This window comes from Pempheris klunzingeri, chromosome 12 (genome assembly GCF_042242105.1).
Source record: "Pempheris klunzingeri isolate RE-2024b chromosome 12, fPemKlu1.hap1, whole genome shotgun sequence".
NCBI classification, from domain to species: domain Eukaryota; kingdom Metazoa; phylum Chordata; class Actinopteri; order Acropomatiformes; family Pempheridae; genus Pempheris; species Pempheris klunzingeri.
Window position 1 is genome coordinate 2,612,293 of NC_092023.1, and position 17,860 is coordinate 2,630,152.

At 40.9% G+C, this 17,860-nt stretch overlaps 1 protein-coding gene across 1 annotated transcript; it reads right to left on the reverse strand.

The window, feature by feature from the left end:
* Nucleotides 1-724: 724 nt before the first annotated feature.
* On the reverse strand, nucleotides 725-16,744 carry fam135a (family with sequence similarity 135 member A). Its single transcript, XM_070840693.1, has 21 exons — nucleotides 16,655-16,744; nucleotides 14,540-14,669; nucleotides 12,922-13,001; nucleotides 11,827-11,966; nucleotides 11,067-11,137; nucleotides 10,769-10,942; nucleotides 10,349-10,475; nucleotides 9,139-9,292; nucleotides 8,495-8,572; nucleotides 8,043-8,092; nucleotides 6,719-6,877; nucleotides 6,495-6,568; nucleotides 6,168-6,322; nucleotides 4,133-6,074; nucleotides 3,864-4,024; nucleotides 3,683-3,774; nucleotides 3,463-3,560; nucleotides 3,183-3,334; nucleotides 2,912-3,022; nucleotides 2,706-2,819; nucleotides 725-2,062 (listed from the first exon to the last, which is right to left on the reverse strand). The coding sequence occupies exons 2-21, from the start codon at nucleotides 14,614-14,616 to the stop codon at nucleotides 1,857-1,859; spliced, it is 4,215 nt and encodes a 1,404-aa protein (XP_070696794.1). The 5' UTR covers nucleotides 14,617-14,669; nucleotides 16,655-16,744; the 3' UTR covers nucleotides 725-1,856.
* Nucleotides 16,745-17,860: the final 1,116 nt, after the last annotated feature.

The window sequence follows — 17,860 nt, forward strand, 5'->3', positions numbered from 1 at the left end:
GGATAAAAATGTTTTCCCCCTGGATTTAAGTTGAATTTTCTTGCATATCAGGCCTAAAATATCAATAAAGACTTGGAGGAAAGTGGCTCATCTTCCATAATCTTGTGTAAATAAAGCATGTGTCCATACACACCACCTAAATGACTTTGCCATCAATACCTTGTAGCCTCCATCTATTTTATTTTCTTTCAGTCTGTGAGATGATTCCCATTTCCAGAAGTTATTGCAATGGCAGAACACCTTCAGGTTGTAAAACTGCATTTATGTGAGAGGGGCAAAATATACAGTACCTTAGTGGAAATGACAAGTTAAGCTCACAATAAATATTCTTGGGATCTTGCACTGGCCTACAGTCTGTGGAAAAGCACGACTAATACTTTCAATATTTGGTGCAGCTTTGATAATTTTGGCACTTAACATTGAATTAGTACAATATTTAACATTTAACACTTTACAAGGGTTTTATGCAAAACATTCAAGCAACTCCCCACATTGACTGTGATGACACTGCCATCTGCAGGGGCATTTGATCCATTGTAAAGGAGAAATCTAAAAAAAACAAAAAGAGAAATGCCAGAAAAACCATTAACAAATGGCACCATTTCAGACTTTAAAATGAAGTGTTGTATATCATTAATGTTACATGTACTCATCCATAACAAATCCATTCCAGCAGCCAATCAAGTGAAGAGATTTACATCGATGAAAATCAAAACTAGACTTAAATGTATTGTAATGTTGGCTAATATTAGTTGGCTCATTTAGATGATTAATATTTTTGTTTACAAACTGCAGGAACCCCCATTTTAATCATATCTGTCAGCATTAACAGGTGATATTAAATCAGAACTAATCTCTGGTGCTCAAAAAAAGAAAGTCACATTACCAACTTCATAAGATGCATATTTAATGGTAGAGTATGATGATATATAAACAAATTTTCCAAGAAACATGTTTTAATTCCAAGTAATACTTTCCAGTTCAAACACATAAATAATCACCGAATGTTACCACCCAAATACTTTCAATAAAACAAGTTCATATTACCAACATGTGCTTTTGTGTGCATGTGCATATTACCTCATCATCATTGCTTCAAACCCCTGTAATAAAATGTTGTTATGTTGTAGGCAAAGCTTTAGTCTCCCAACACCAGGCTGGGTACGTGTTGTGCAGAATGCTGCAATGGCAAGGAACAGCATAAAGTATTAAGACCAAAGCCAAGGCTGCAAAGTCTGAGCAACAATTCTATTTCAAATGCAATCTCTTCTTTTAAAAATGATGGAAAATTGTTGATAAAAAAGTAACTTGTACAAATGACCATTTTCCGTACAAAAGCTTGTAAAATGTAGTTGTGGTGCAAATTAATGCAGTGTCTCTTACAGTTGGTGAGAAAAATATATGCGATGGTGAGGACAGTATGTGCGGACTTGACTTGGGCCAGCTCACCAAAACAGCCATTCTGTAGCAGCTACATTTCCAGTTCAGCATCTAAAATGAATTGAATAACCTGGAGAATTTTTAATTAAAAAGTAAAAACATAAACACATAAATAACACTGAAAATAGAGCACATGATGGGGGGGGCGGGGGTGAGGAGGATCAGTTCCCAAAGACAAAAAATAAAACCTTTTAAAAATGGCAGTAGAAAAATAAAAATGGCGAACTCCATAACCAACGTGATTCCAATATGAACAACAAATGAAAGAAATTGTGATTTTGCTCATGTGTCTTTGAAAAGTGAGTATACATATTGGTATTTAAAAACCAAGAGATAATTCGGATACCATAATTAGAAGAGGGTTTAGATGCAGTGAGGTATTAGCTCCACATTCCTCTCGTCCAGCCACGTGTTTTCTACTGAAAGAACTTGAGGCCTGCAACAAGAAAGAACTTCTCCAGGAAGATCTCCGAATCAAGGACGGCGATGTGGGCGGCCCGGCCGATAAGGGAGTTGGCTGTGTTGGGCAGGGCGTGAATGACATCATATCTCACTAAATTACAGTCCTTGTTCTGAAGTACTGGCAGCAGCAGGTTCTCAATCATCTCAGCATACACAGGACCTGGTATAGACAAGAGATAAACAGGCTGAAGAGGGCAAAGCTTGGTCCAGCTGATGTTCTTTATTCAATTTAAACCCCTTTATGTGGAACAATTCTAGGGATGTGCATTTCAAGCAAACTGGCAAAAGGGCTTTGCATCATTGCAACGAGGGGAGTGCATGCAAATGAACAATGTTTAACTTTTCTCTCCGTCTCCTGCATCAAGAGCTCCCTGCTCGTCATCCCGCTCGTTGGCCGTCAGACGACACTTTGGCATTTACCAGCTGTAGAGCTAATAACGGTCATAATCTTAATTCACTTGTTCGATCAAAAAACAGCCCTAGAGGCGGTAAATGCCCCTCTGAAGATGTGAAACGGACAATGAGCAGGATGCGGAGCTCTCGGTGTGGATGCTGCGGATAAAAATGTAACATAATTCAATTATATTTACTACTTTCATTGCTGGTTGGTTATCAGCAAACTATCCACTTACACATGTGAAATACATCCCAACAGCTGACTGCGGGTCGCTGAGTCACAGCCCACAGAATTGGGCTTGTTCTGTTTGCCTGCTCTTCTCAGGTTTAGAATCTGAGCTCTCCTGTATCTTGTCCTTACATGGTGTTACATCAGCGTGCTCACAGAGAACCTTGCTTCAACTCACCTGTTTGTTTGTCCTTTAATGCAGTTTTGCACATTTCTATTCGAGCAGAATGATAAGGGACATAGCGATCCTGCAGTGACCCCACCAGCACCACATTCTTGAAAAACTGCAGACCTTCAAAAGCAGATTAATACAAAAGTTATCTCTACGATCTGACATTCCACATATTCAGCGAAATAATCTTTGGTAAAAACAGTAAAGCTAACCAGATTTCTTGCTGAGCTTGTAGAGGAAAGTTTGACGAGGATCAGAGTGATCGCGGCACGTCAGTTGCAGGAGTGACCCTGACTTTTTCCACTTCTGCATGAACCAAAGGCCTTGAAGCAAACAGTTAACTGTTATTCAACAGGCTTCACCGCAGTGACAGAGTAGGCAGAGAGAATACAACAATAGAAAGTAACAATTAGCAGACTGAAGGTAGCGTCAGTGAAATAGCTGGTAAGATATTCTGTCTCCCACTATCGGCTAGAATCTTACCTGTGTTGACCAGGGCAGAGCTGTTATACAATGTGCCCAGGTGTGGCCCAGAAAGGGAAAGGAAGGTGTGCAGCCTGCTCAGGTAACATTTAAACCTCGGCCTGGTTAGCACTGAGCGAACTATGAGGTTCCCCAAGGAATGACCTACAAAGCTGCAAATGAAGAACACCAGTTATATGCACCTTACAATAATGCTCTAATATTACATCTGGGTACGAATATATTTATAATATTATTTATAAATTTATTTATTTATTATTTATATATTATAATATTTTACCTTATTTTTGACACCGTGAGGTTGTAAATCTGAATGTACTGGACTATCTCATCCAGCAATCGGTCTGTCATCGACTCGAAATCAGCAAAAGTGTCATTCTGTGGAAGAAAGGAAGCACGAAAAATGAAGTGGAGTAGTTTTGGAGTGTGTTTGATTCACTGAGGATGTGCTATAGCTCATTACTGCTGATAGCAGACGACAGACGTAGTTCTCCACTCACCTGGTTCCTCTCAGACATCAGGAAGTCTATACGAGCACCAGGCAGTCCAAGTTCCAGATACGTCTTCACCAGTCGCAGGTCTGCACTGTTACCTGCAGCAGTAAAGGGAACATTAGATATCAATGTGTATTTTGAAAACAATTAAAGGAAATAATTTACTCTGGCAGACAGGGTTTCCTACCATCCAGGCCATGGACGCAGACTATTAGATGGATGCCTTCTTCACAGCTGTCATCTTCCTCCAAGCTGAAGTAGGGCACAGTGGACGCCAGCTCAGGTACCTCACTATACAAGAAGCCGGGCAGCCTTAGGTGTTTCATTTCTTCCTTGGCCTTAATGAACCTGCATATTTAAGTTGATGAATATTAATTTATGATGTGGGAGACAGCATATAGTACATTAAGTATAACACTGAGTGGATTATGAGAAAAAATGTGCAAGATGACTCACGCTTTCATCTGTGGTGTGGGTGCACATTCATACCACCGCAGGCTAGAGGAAATGGACATGGAGGGACAGGGAGGTCTTCCCAAGCTAAATCCCCCACAGCTGGAGGCTAGGTTGGAGCAGATGGGAGCTTTTGACAAATCCTTGGTTTCATGGAGGTAGCCGATGCTTAACTGTTCGAATAGAAGACTTGTCTCTGGAGCGGCTGCATCCCCAACCCCACTTTGCTCCTCGTCGGCAACACCATTCACAAAAGCATACCCGTCCCCTTCCTCATAATAACCATTCTCAATCATCTCGTGCTCCGTCTCGTCCTCGTCCTCCTCAACCTGCGGCCCCGTCTGGATTCCCAGTGTGATAGCAGACGTTTCTACAGGGCTGATCTCAGACACATCCGTGCTAGAGCATGAGCCAAAGTAGTTCTCCACCATCCCACGTTTTACTAGGTCAGTGCTACTGGTGGCAGAGTTACTGGAAGGGCAGGCAGTCTGGGGTTCACTACGGGATTCTTTAACTGCTCCAGATCCAGCTGCTCCCTCTAGTACAGAAATGCCTATTAATTTGGAGTCTGTTTCCAAGTCAAATGCCGATTTTATAAGCTGGGAATCACCTACAGCAGTTCCAGGGGTGCAGGCCACGTCGATGACAGGTCTGTTTGAAATATCCCCAGAGAAGACTACGCTCTGCTCCTGCACCAAGACACTAGACTTCCTGCCTCGGACATCTGCTCCGCTGGACCCCCTGGAGGAACCTTCACCCTCGTCATCTGAAGGCAAGGAGTTGATAGAAGTGAGAGACGACTGGACTCCACTGACAGCACTTGTATTTTCTGGGTAAAGAATTTCTGCTGCCCCACTGGGCTTTTGCACTGAGCCTTGCTGCACAGGCCGCGGTGCTGGACCCTGCAGGGGCCTCTCAGGCTGTGGGGCACCGACACCTGACTCAGCAACACCGAGCCCTAAACACGTCTGTGGTCCTAGAACAAGCTGAGTGTCAAAGGAGCTGGGCTCACTCTCAATGCCCGAGTCTGAGAGGCGAGACGAGGCACTGGGGGCTGCTCCATCTGGCAGTCTGATACAATCACCTTTTACCTGCACGGAGACCAGACAGGACTGGCTGCGCTGTGCTGGCTCTTTACCTGGCCTTTCAAACACAGAATCCACCACAGACTGTTTTGAGTCACTGAAGTCTGTCTGGGTGATCTCAGGAATATTACTGCTTAGATTTCCATCAGTCCGACATGGTAGAAGAACTGTTACTTTGTCCCCTTGGTATGGATCCTTGTTACTTGGTTTCACCTGAATTTGCTTCAGCCCAGCAGACCACTGAGGCAGCTTTTGGCCGCCTTGGTCCACTGGCACATTTTTGTGAAGTGGTTGGCTGCATGCAGCAATAGCCCCGGTACCTGCCTGCAGACTATTCTGTGCATCCAAGTTTGTAGGGTTTTTGAAAAATCCTTTCTGACAAGCAGCAGCAGTAGTAGTTATATTGTCATCTGCACTGTTTCCAGATTGTGCTGATGTGGCACCGGAGTCAAAAACAAAACTGGCATTAGTCCTTACAAAACTACTTGATTCCCCCTGGAAGATGTCTCGCTCCTCCTCTTGGTTTAGGGGAGCTTCCCCTTCCTTGTACTTTGTGCTAGTGTCACTATAAGGAGCTTTGAGGTTCTTATAGCCAACCAGAACTACGGAGTCCTTGGAGCCCTGTCTGATCAGCTTCTTGGAGTTATCAGACTTTGAATTTTTCTTCAGTTTGACTGACTTGCCTTTGGACTTAGGCGGCGGATCAAAGCTGTCTGACCAGGTGTTATCCATCGGGGCACACCTGGACTCAGGCATGGGGCTGGCTGCTGCACTGCAGTCTTTGGAGTTGAACTTGTCCGTTTTGCTCGACACTGAGCCTGTCCTTGCATTGTGCATGCCCAGCCACGGTCCATCTCGATCTGCAGAGAGAAATTTTAAAACATATTTAGTTTAAAAAGTTAGTCAGTCGACGGACTGCACGTCTAGTTGAGCAGCAGTATTGTGCTACTGACCTTCAGTGATGGAATCCAGGTATCGATCCTCAAAGATGATCGGCAGGGAGCTAACGTCACCATCCAAGTCCGCACATTCCACAGGAAGTGGAGGCAAAGACAGGAAGTAGCTGGAGCTTTTGATAGCATTAGTCATCTGCTGGTGACTGTGAGCACTGACGGGGGGGTGAAGGGCGGAAGGAGACAATAAAAGGTCATACAGAGAAAAAAAAAATAGAGTCAGGGTTTTCCATACTTGAGCTGTGGTATTTCAGATGGGCAAGTAGTGGCACGGGCTTGGCAACAGCAGCACTAGATTTCATAATCAAACATGCCTCTGCAACTTACTGTAGTTCCTGATAGGCCAGTGCAGATTCTCTTGGATGTTCAAGACAAAAAAAAGCCTCCGCAAACCGCCTAACCTGTAATAACGCCAAGTATGCAGCCAAGAATCAGTCAAAAAAATAGCTCAGATGTCTGAGGTTTTTGACAAATTACCAGAAGAAGAAAGATTATTACAGCTTGAAAATAATTAGTCAAATATTTTAATTTGTAGATGATTTCACACTCACTCTTAGTGTGTGGTGCTCCATAGCTAGCAGGGCGGCCACATGCTCCTGCAGGGACACGACCTCTAAGAATTGTCCCCAGAGCGCCATGAGCAGAGAGCAGAGCTGAGCCAGGTTCATATTTACCAGTTCTGCCAGCTCGTCGGGGGACTCTGCTTTTTGCTAAGAGTATAAGAGACAACCGTCAGCCACCAGAGGGCTCAAGTGAGCATATACCACACGCAGCATATTTTACAGCAGGTAAAATATAGTTCATTAAATAGATTGACTTTTCTTGAGTGTCAGCTGATTCATTTGTTTAAGACAATTTGGGCATTTTTAAAAAAATCATTTATAGTTTTCCCCTGGGGTTAGTTGTTGCTTGAATCACAAAAAACAAATTAGCATCATGAACCTTTTAAGCCCCAAAGACACAAGGGAATTGTTTCAACAAGGTGATTTCCATAAATGTTCTGCAACCATAACAAGGCCATAGTGTTTTTCCATTTCATTTATATGCATTGACATGTTACAATTACATAAAGCTGCTTGACTTCCACGAGAAAGGCAGTCCACTTAATTTCCTGCGTCTGTCTAACCTATTGCCATAGGGTGCAATATGAAGTACTACATTTGGGGGAAAAGTGCAATACACTGAAACATTAAGAGGCACTTAACCTGCATGATGTGTCATCATCACCTACACAAATCCCTGTCATTCCACAGCTCTGCAAAACATTCTCTATCAATCTGGATCTGAAGAGGGACAACTAGTGAAGACAGGTTATCTAAACTACACAATTATGAAATGCTTTCAGAAAATAACAGCCGTGTAGCAAAACCTGAACACTTGCCAGCTTGCACATATATTCAGCGGCGTCTCTGCCCTGTCATTTGCTGACACACCTTAAGAGTCTTGGCAACTATAAAAGGATTCTCATCAGTATCGTTTGGAGATCAAAATACCTCAATATCAATAATGCTTCAATATAACCACATAAAATATCTGCTGATGCCATAAAAACTTTACAACGTGAACTTAATTCCCTTCTCACATCAGAGGAATCTCTGATTTTTTTTTGTGCCTGCCTGATTATTTGCATATATGATATAAAAATACATAAAAGATTAGCGATATGCTCATACACCCGATGTTGATCGCACAACTACTTAAACTATGTAACTACATAAATCTACTTCCAGTAAATCAGGAATTCACACTCATACCCTGCAGTCATTGACCAGCTTGAGAATGTGCCAGGCCTGTTGCTTCCTGTAAATGTTTTGCATCCCTGCTTATTGTAGGACAATTATGAGAGAGAAAAAAGCAGCACTCAACAAGTCTTACCTTGACTTGCTCACATAAGTCAGCTAGACGGGCCTCTAAGTCGAGTTGTTCTGAGGAGTTAAAAAACAGCATTGCTAAGATTCACTTTTTTAAATTATTCATTCAATTATGCAGAAAGTTAGATGTTAGTTAGAAAGGACCTGTAGTGCTGGCTGAATAAGAAAGTGGTGTCAGAAAGCACTTAATGTATGACGGGACCAGAGACAGCCAACAAATTCTACAGAACCACTGTGTTAAGAGACGCATTGCCCACGGCCTTGTTATCAAGATGGAAAGACAGACTGAGTACAGTGGTGAAAAGATGGCATTGCAGCAGTAAAGTATATTGTCTGTGGGAAGTGGGAGCAAACAAAGAGAGGACATGGTGTTTTCTATGAGAAGAAAACTGGAGTGAAAAGGAAAAGGGAGAGAAAGGAAAGCTGATTTGAGGTACTGTAAGGGTCGGGACATACCTATGTAGACGTGCCTTTGACTTCTGGGATAGGGTCTTCTGAGTACTCTCTCATATAGGACTTGCATGCTGGGCTTTGCTAGTAAGATTGCACATATAGGCAAATTTAACCTTTTTATTATTTGGTCCTCTGGCAAGGGTTAATATCTGTCCACTGGTGTGGATTAGATTTGGTGAGCCACAGTTACAATGATGAGCTGTGTGTGAGAGCTGCTACAGTCTGGTTTTAGCCAACTGGTTAATAGACTAATCTACTGAGTGCAAGTATGAGTTTGTAATTATAATGTTCTAAGATTAGTTAACACAGTTAGATCCCTAAATTAACTTAGAGAGTTACTGGCTGCGCAGTCTGTTTAGAGGGGAGAATATGTTACAGTGTAGGGATCAGGTGAAATGACACAAGAACACAAACTTGTAAGACAAAACAATGAAAATTCAAACAAGGCAAACAATGAATCAGAAGTCTTTCTGCTGTATAATCTGAAGACTAGTTGCTTCTTCTCAGTGCTTTTGAGTTTTAAAAAAAAAAAAGACAGTGTGCAGGTCATATATCAACAAATCTGGGATTAAAGGTTGAATTGCTTTAAAACCTGTTGTAACCCGACACTCTGACGTGTGCTGATGTGGAGCCACAGTGCTGTGTACCTAGTTCCATACGATGGGAGGAGGGTAGGTCCTTGGTAATGGAGGTGAAGTAGCCAAAGAGGCCCTGGTAGGCTAGTAGGAGATTGGAGCAAAGGCTATGGTGCAGGCTGAAGGCATGCTGCAGACAGTGGTCAGACACCAGGAATGTCCTGCCCTGAGGATCAGGAAGGACACGGAAAAGATGTATTAGATTCTTTACACAATATTAGTGCTGTTCTGAAAACTCTTAACAGTAGTAAACATTTGTTTGGCAGCCACTGACAGACTGTTTAGATTTATGAAATTATTATCTACACAGACAGCTGTCAAACAGACAGGAGAACTATTTTTGTAGTATATTGACATGGTAAATGAATAAATTCAACACTGAGCTATGGTGGCAGACCCACAGAATTATGCTACAACATAGAAGAAAATGGTTAAAAATGTCTGCCAGTGCACAGTGTGTGCCTCATTACTCTGGCATTGCAGTACCCACTGCAGCCTTCTACATCACAGAAGATTAACCCGACAGTTATTTCATTTTTCATGCAATATCTACATGGCAATGCTTCATAGCAGCTTCTGCACAGATCCCTGTACTGAAATGAATTGTTGTATTGTTGTGTTATTACTCCCAAGCTGCCTGTTATTGATGCACCAGCTAGTGATGAGGGGCATTGCCACTGTTCTGCCTGGAGGACTCTGGTACATTCATACTACTGCATCTCCGGGGCAGCTTCAGCTGGACACCTTTCTCTGTCAGGAGAGGCCAATTACTCCTGGCCGAATGTGACAGTGGTCTGATAGTTTTCTCTTCCTTTGCCTTATCTGTCAATAGCCTGTCACCACCCCCCCTGTGCTTCAAATGCCATGAACGTGACATCATTCTACCTGAGGTAGAGAGCTGTCAAATCCAGAGTGCACAGCCATGTCCAGGTAATGAGCAAAGCCTGTATTACTGGCAGGCAGCCTTACTTTAACAATACATCCTAGGCTCTTTTTATGCTTTCAGTTTTATTTGTCCCTCACAAAAGGAAAACAACAGCATTCCACAGCACATCTTGAGTTATTATTAGGTATATGTCAGTCATTAATTAATCTAGCCTACCCTGTAAGATGATATATGATGGTGGCATCTTTCAGACCTTTCACAACAGCTTTAAGGTTTAGTAGCATCTATAAATAATAAAAAAGGGGATTTCTAAAGACTTTAAAGAGGTTCACTTACATCTGGTGATACTTGCTTGACATAACTGCTGCCAAACACGACGTTCTCCAGAGGTGGGATGACTGAGTCTTTGCTCTGGGCAGGAGCGTTGCGGTTAAGCCATGTGGTTTTCACAGGTCGAGGCAAACTAGATAAACACAGAGTGAAATCAAGCTCAGCTTATTTACCACAAGAATTTAATGGGACAGCATCTCATTCTCTATTGTACATGACTGTCGAGTTAAAATTCAACAGCCGTTTTGTTCATTTTACTGTAATGTTAAATTAGTAAGCAAAAAGGTTTGTGTTGAAATTTACTGCAATAAACAACAGTAAATAACTTGATGGAGATTCATAAAAGAGCTCCAACACCTCTGCATAAACGCATAACTGTCTTCTATGAGTGTCCACGTGCTTTCTCGGGTTAGGAAGCAGTCATACCTGATAAGAGGCTGATGTAGTGCCACTAAGGAGGCATGGATGGCTACAGAGATGACAGACAGGTGGAAGTAGTCAAACATGACATTGACATGTTGGTGGATGCCTCGCTGGAGGCTAAAGTGCAAACGTAGTGTGCGGCCACTGATATTCTGTAGAGAGCTTGGATCATCTGGCCTGAGGAAACGAAATAAGGAAGACAGAACAGACCTGTTAGTGCTTCGTTTGCATAAGAGATACAAATATCTCAATTCACGACCACTAAAACAAGTACAGACAGTTAAAATGTTGCAACACCTACGTGTAGTCACCATCTGTGAAATATAAATCCAAGAAGAGCTGGAAATCCATGTCATTGAGCGACTCTTCCACCTGACAACGAAAAACAGGAGAGAAAAACAGAAAACAGGGGACAGATTAGCCAGTGATGTCCTAATTCGATCCGCAAGGACTGTTTTACACCAATCATGGTGTTTTTCTAAATGGTAGCAGCTCTAATAAGCCTGATTCTGAAGCCGTTGGCTGCTGTAATCCCCTGCCCCGAGGACACACCGGCTGTCAAAAACACTCCACTTCTTCCTGTTACAGCAGTTGAACCTCTGCATTCCTAACACAAGGCTTCACAAATGAGTAAACTAAGGAGCAGCACAAAGAAACAGAAGCAAGTTTGATGAAGATATTCATCTTGACAGCTATGTTGCTTTGAGTTAATAAAAAAAAAAATCTTTCTTCATTTCAGTGACATCTTGCAGATGCATCATTCTTCTAGTGTGTTATCCCAATATTCCCACCAAAAAAGTTCCATTTCTTTTTTATTAATTTTACACAAAACCCTACAGAACGTAATAGAAACCCATTGCAGAAAATGTAATCTGTGGTGCAACATCAAGATGTCAATGAAATGTACATCTGCTTTACACCAAATGGGCAAAGTGCAGTTGCATCATATAGAAAAATAAAAGATTGGGACTTATATTAGCAAATACACAACAATATATATGTTCAATTGTGGCAAGGGGCAAAAAGAAAAAGAAAAAACACTTCCTCTTTCTTAAAATTACCTTCTTCTCATCCAGCAGCATCATGACTTTGAAGAGGAGGACATCGTTAACCACAACCTCTTCATTCTTGTACAGGATTTGGAAAGTTTTGCTGCAGATGACATCGTCTTGGACTGAAGCAGGAAACGCCAGATCAGAACCTACAAAAAAAAATCACTCTGGTTAACTGTGTGATTAAAACTTCCTTGTAAAACCCTTAGAAACACATTATCTGTTGCACTGATCAGGAACAGGACAACTGGTATGTCAAGTGCTGTTAAATATGGCTGACAGTTCAAAGATCAGGAAAAATCGAGATGGATTATATTGAGGTTGAAATATAAAACAAAGATTAGAAATGAACCATCCTACAGGTAATGATGCTCTTGTGACCTGTGCCAGGAAGTATCTGACAAGGTTTATCTTATTAGGTCTGGATTCTATTGAGCAAGGTTCAAGTAATAAAACTGGGGCTCAGATTGTATATTGCATGGTTCAAAGCCCCCAGACTCTGTTGACAAAAACATTTTAGTCATTTGACCTCACAGAACGAGTTGCTGATCTACAGCGGACTTAGTTTGTTTGTAGCTACAACAAGCAAGTGCTGTGTTCTGCAGGGTAAAATTACCGTTTTTGTCAATAGAGTCTGGTGGCTGTGAACCAAGCAAATGGCTGCTTCTGGTTGAATAAAAAGGATCTTTCAGGTCCCTCTCTGTAGGGATCATTTCCATAATGTTATCAGTCACTTAGACTAACAAGCTGAGCCTGTCAGTGGCAAAAACAAGCACTTTTAGAGGATGGACTAAGTTGGCCCAAATGATTTTATTACAGCCAATGTAGGCAGTCATCAACTGGATCAATTTCAAAACCTCCTTAAACGTCTGTTTATCTATGAAACAAAGACTTGAGCGCTTTGTGTGAAAGGAAGCAATGGGGTGAGGCATATGCTCAAACCCTTAGAGAAATACTCAGAAAAAGAGAGTGGCATGTGAGATTAGCCTGTACAATAAATAACACAAGAGTGAGTAAAACAAATCCGCACAGACAAAAACTATTATTATTAAAAAAAGGTACCTGAATGCTAAATGAATGTTAAAAACAACAACAACATTTTACCTCCCGGGTGAAGCAGACTGGCCTCAACTTTGTGTGGCACCCGGGGGGGCACCTTCAGACTGCCACGAATCTGGTAGAACCTGAAAAAGAATTAAAATTAAAACGAATGCTGGTAGGAAAGACTAGAACTATAGCCTCAGTCTGGGGCATCATTAGAGGCTCGCTGAAATGAGAACAAACTGCACAGGTTAGCGACAAGTGCCACTACTTGTAAAATGACACTACACCTTTCATACATGAATAATGAGCACTTTCTTTTACAGTCACTCATGTGGCAAACCTGAGCTCTTAAAGCACTGATGAGCTGGGAGCACACAGCAGGAGCTTTAGCTCTACAAAGCGAAGCAGCATTACACTGTTGCTGTGAAAAAATAATTTCCAGACGTTAGGAACCATGTCATTTAATCAATGCAAGTCACTTTTCCACCTTAGTTTCACATTACAAACATGTTAATTCTGCTTTTGTTGGACACCATGTTGGATATTTGGGGAACAAATGTGACAGAACTGTAATTACATACTGTATATTTGAAAGGGTGCATTTATCCCTCACATAAGAATCAATAAAACAAAAAGTACCACAACCAGACATGAATCAGACAGCAGGAAGTGAAAAACTAAATATAGGAAGCTTGTTTCCTGTTGAGTAGCATAAAATCCACTGACAGTGGCAGCTATGTGATCCATTTAGTGTAATATGCTACGCTACACCTGAATGTGAGCTCAGTGCCATCGAACAGCAAAAGTCTGACATTATTATTAGATCATTAGAAGCTCTGTCTATAAAGGTATTGGTCTTAATATACACAGTTTAGCTAAAACATGCTTTTCTAACAAAACTATATAATCTGCTTCAGATACCAGACCTTTGCTGTACAATAAATATTATATATGTTCCAAAACCATTAAAGTTCAGAATAAGATGGATAAGTCAATCTGAGTTGTTGTACTAAAGTTGATTATTCTTTTACATTCATACTCACAAATTTAATGTACAGTACAAAAATATTAGGCTTCCTACAATATATTTGCATGTTCCAGTTACATTTTTTGTTTACGGTAATCATGACGCAAATTTAAATTGAGTTAGAAAAGATGCTCCTCCATACCTAATGTCCTAAATGTAATACTAAAGGTTCTTTATTAGCTGCTTTTTAAAAACACTAGTCAGTTACTCTGAACGCTTAGCTTGGATCTTTACCTCTGACGTCCACTCAGAGAAACAACCCTCGTCCTCACATAGAAACAGAGCAAAATGTCCTCTTACACAAATAAAAATAATAAATAGTGTACCCAAGCTTCTGTTTATCATATTCTATGCTGTCTGTACAAAGAGCATTTCTGAGCCCCCTGAAGGTCTAAACAAGACTGCCAACTGTCCCAGATTGGCCGGGACACTCACAGAATACATCTTGGTCCCCTTCAACCACGAGCTGCAAACTAAAGCTTGTTCACGTCCCTTCAAAAGCGTACCATAACAGCTGACCTACTTTTCATTAGTAAGGTAAACTTGTCTACTTGGGGAATAAATGCCTTTGATAAAGATTTACTGACAACCACCTGCTGGAAACACGCCAAAAAAGAAGCAGGATATCAGTTATGTCGAGACAATCCTCACCCTCTCTGGAACAGGTCCACGTTGTAGAACTTGTGGAGCTCCACAGAGAACTCCACTGTGGCCTGGATCTCAGTCATGTTGGTCTCTAAAGGCAGTGGTGCCTTACATCATCTGGGATACACCTGTTGGCCTGCAGGTAAAAGTAATAAAATCAGTCATTTCAGCTCCAGGATCCCTTTTTAAAACGAATCTGAGGCAAAGCAAGCTGCTTTTTGTAAAACTAAATCATGTGATAGACTCGTGTGCTAAAATGACCCCCTAAATCACACAAAGTCAAGGCCAAGCCCTAATATCTACAAATACCAGAGGCCAACAATGAAAAGAAAACAGCAATATTCACACAGTCAAAGGATCAAATTTAAGAATACGAAAGATTTCAGTGATGATTAACTTTGTAGGAATTATTACTAGGCCATGAAATCTACATTCGGCGTAGGAGGGATCCTGTCCTCAGTAGTAGTATTATAGCAGTACTATAATGGGGTAAGGGAAAATACTATGAATAAGATCCCAAAAATAGGCCTGACATATAATGTTACCAATTGGTCATCCGTGTCATTAAATGCAAACAGTTTTAGCTCTAGATTTATTTAGATGCAATATTTAAAAAAAAGGCTATATCATTGTTTTTGGCTGTAGAACTAGAAACTGGCAAAAACAATCAGACAGACGCTATCTAAATTAGTCATGTATGAAATGAATAAATCATCCACTGGGAGACAAACTGCTATTGTGTTCATGCCAGTGAAAACCAATATGAGACACAAACGGCCACCATGAATTTGACCTGGTCGACACAGATGCCTGATGCAGAGTAAATAGTACCAGGTTATGTTAATATCCAAATAAGCCTCTCTTCCTGGAAGAAGTGCTCTTTATAAAATGTCAGTTAAAAACAAATTGCACCGGGCACACAACACAGAGGACACACAAGGATGGACAAGACAAGGACGGATCGCTAATTCCCTGTACTTAAAACCTTGAAATAGCTCCTTCATTGTTGTTTTATGAAAAATAAAATTAAAAAGGTCATCAGTTTGACAGGCAATTCAGATGCTCAGTCAAGTACATTTTATACCAAGCTAAATTATATCAAATCAATTAAAGCTTCTGTTGTTGTGCCACCTTTCTAACTAAGCTGCAAGCTTGGCAATGAAGAAAATAATAAATTACTGTGAAAGTAGAGCCTGCACAGTAGACAGTTCTCCAGTTTCTAATGCAGAGACGTGGAAATGTTTGCACAAACAACCCTGTTAAACCAAAAGACACCATTTACATTTAAGGTTAATATTACTGTTATCTGGTGTTGAGTTTAGAGGGTCATCGCAGAAACTGGTTTATCAGGTTTAGTTCTAAGCCAAGAGCATTGTCTGAAGATGTAATACTACACTTAACTAATGGCTGTTAACAATAATAATAATAATATAAAGGGTAACTTGACTATCTTGAAAGCTGAAATGTTGCAGCTAAAAAAACAAAACAATGAACCTGTCAGTGAGAGCTGGCTGCAGAGGATGGATATTCGCAGAAACGTTTATTTATAACCTCACAATAAATGCAAAACTATAATGCAGAAAAAAAAACCACCACAACTAAGCATAAAATTTCCCTACACTGATAAGAAAGTAAAACCAACACTTAATAAAGCAATTCCAGCCAACAACCCAGACTTTAAATATAAAGCACAATTAAAAACATCCAGTCTTATTTAAAACATATATGATGAGGCCTTCACAGACAGTTTCTTCTTCAGCAAAAGGGGGAACCTGCATGTCAACACCTACAACCCCAAGCAGAAGTAGACTTTGTAAATCTTAACTTAGCTGCACGGTTCTGATGCCTGAAGTGGAGCTGATGAAGCGGTGAAGGTCCCTTGCTGGTGGGCAGAATCTCGGCAAGGGTTATCCTCGGGGTTACAGGTGGGAAGCTACCAAAACAACATTTAGCTGAGGGCCCACGGAAGCTGAGGAGCGACCCGCAAAAAGACCCTGACATAGCTGGACATAACCAACGACAAGAAAGTCTCACTTGATAGCCAGTTGGCTAACTGTAACAGCTAACGTTAGCCACCCACCGAGCAGTTGTTAGCCGCACGGCTAAGCTAACGCTACGTACCATTGCGTTGGTGAGCTAACATTAGCTAGCTAACCAACGTTAGCTCCGGTTCCAGTCCTCTCGTCGTCCTTTCACTGTGCGCTGCGGACAGAAAACACCCACTGTGCGGACTATTTCACCTCCTGGTCTGGCTAGAGCTGCGGGAGAAACGCCCTTAAGCTGACACGCATAGTCGACAGGCCGAGAGTGTCCCCGGACGGTGCTGCTCGCTGCTAGCCATCGAGCTAACTGAGCTCAATCTGAGGAGCCGACAGCGGCGCCGCTCCAGCTGCTCGTTCACGCACATTTAACTGCGCGTTAACTGCACATACCAGAGCCGCAGCTGACGCCACATGCAAAGTAGCTGCCTGTGAGTGGAGCATTGAAGACCTGGCTTCAGGCAACAACAACAACAACAATAATAATAATAATAATAATAACAACAATAATAATAATAATATCAATACCCTCTAAGGGCATTACTATTTTCATATTTTATATAGAGTGATTTTACTACTGCTTCTTATTCATTATGTGTATTTATTTTATTTTATTTCATTCTCATAATGTATATTTGTACATAGCTTCCTTTTTTTTGCTGCTCTTACTTTTATTCTGTTCCTCGTTACAAAGACAACTCTGAGAAACGCACAAAGAATTCCAATGTACCTGTTCTTACCTGTGTAAATGGTAATATACTCTAATACTAATACTAATACTAATAATAATAATACTAATACTTCTACTACTAATAATAATGTACCAATCAAATAATATACCAACTAAGGGCATTACTATTTTCATATTTTATGTAGAGTGCTTTTACTACTGTTTCTTATTTATTATGCGTATTTATTTTTATTTTATTCTATTCTTATATGTATATTTGTATATAGTTCTCTTTTATTTTTATTTTTAAAATAATTTTTAAAGAATAATAAGAATAATGATAATAATGTTGTATACCCATCCCATTTCTGATGGAGCTTTTTCCAAATAATTGTTCTTATACAATTAGTTTCAGTTATTTAAACCTATTCACATGTTGTGACACTGTGCATGTCATTTATTATTAGCAGGTTAAAAAAGGGCTTAAGAATCCGCACTACTATCTAAGTTTTGTGTTGTTGGGTCCATTGGATCGGCCATGTAAGGCTATACAGGCGGCCTTACATGCTCACAGCCCGACTCTGAATAGGCTCAATGCAACCTGCCAACCAAAGAGGG

What these genes read in the sequence shown, in the direction of transcription:
- fam135a (XM_070840693.1), bottom strand. Translation starts at nt 14,616, where the DNA reads ATGACTGAGATCCAGGCCACAGTGGAGTTCTCTGTGGAGCTCCACAAG. An exon ending in TGCTGCTGGATGAGAAGAAG is followed by an intron (nt 11,138 to 11,826) that starts GTAATTTTAAGA and finishes TTTCGTTGTCAG; the next exon opens with GTGGAAGAGTCGCTCAATGA. An exon ending in CTGCGTCCATGGCCTGGATG is followed by an intron (nt 3,775 to 3,863) that starts GTAGGAAACCCT and finishes TTACTGCTGCAG; the next exon opens with GTAACAGTGCAGACCTGCGA.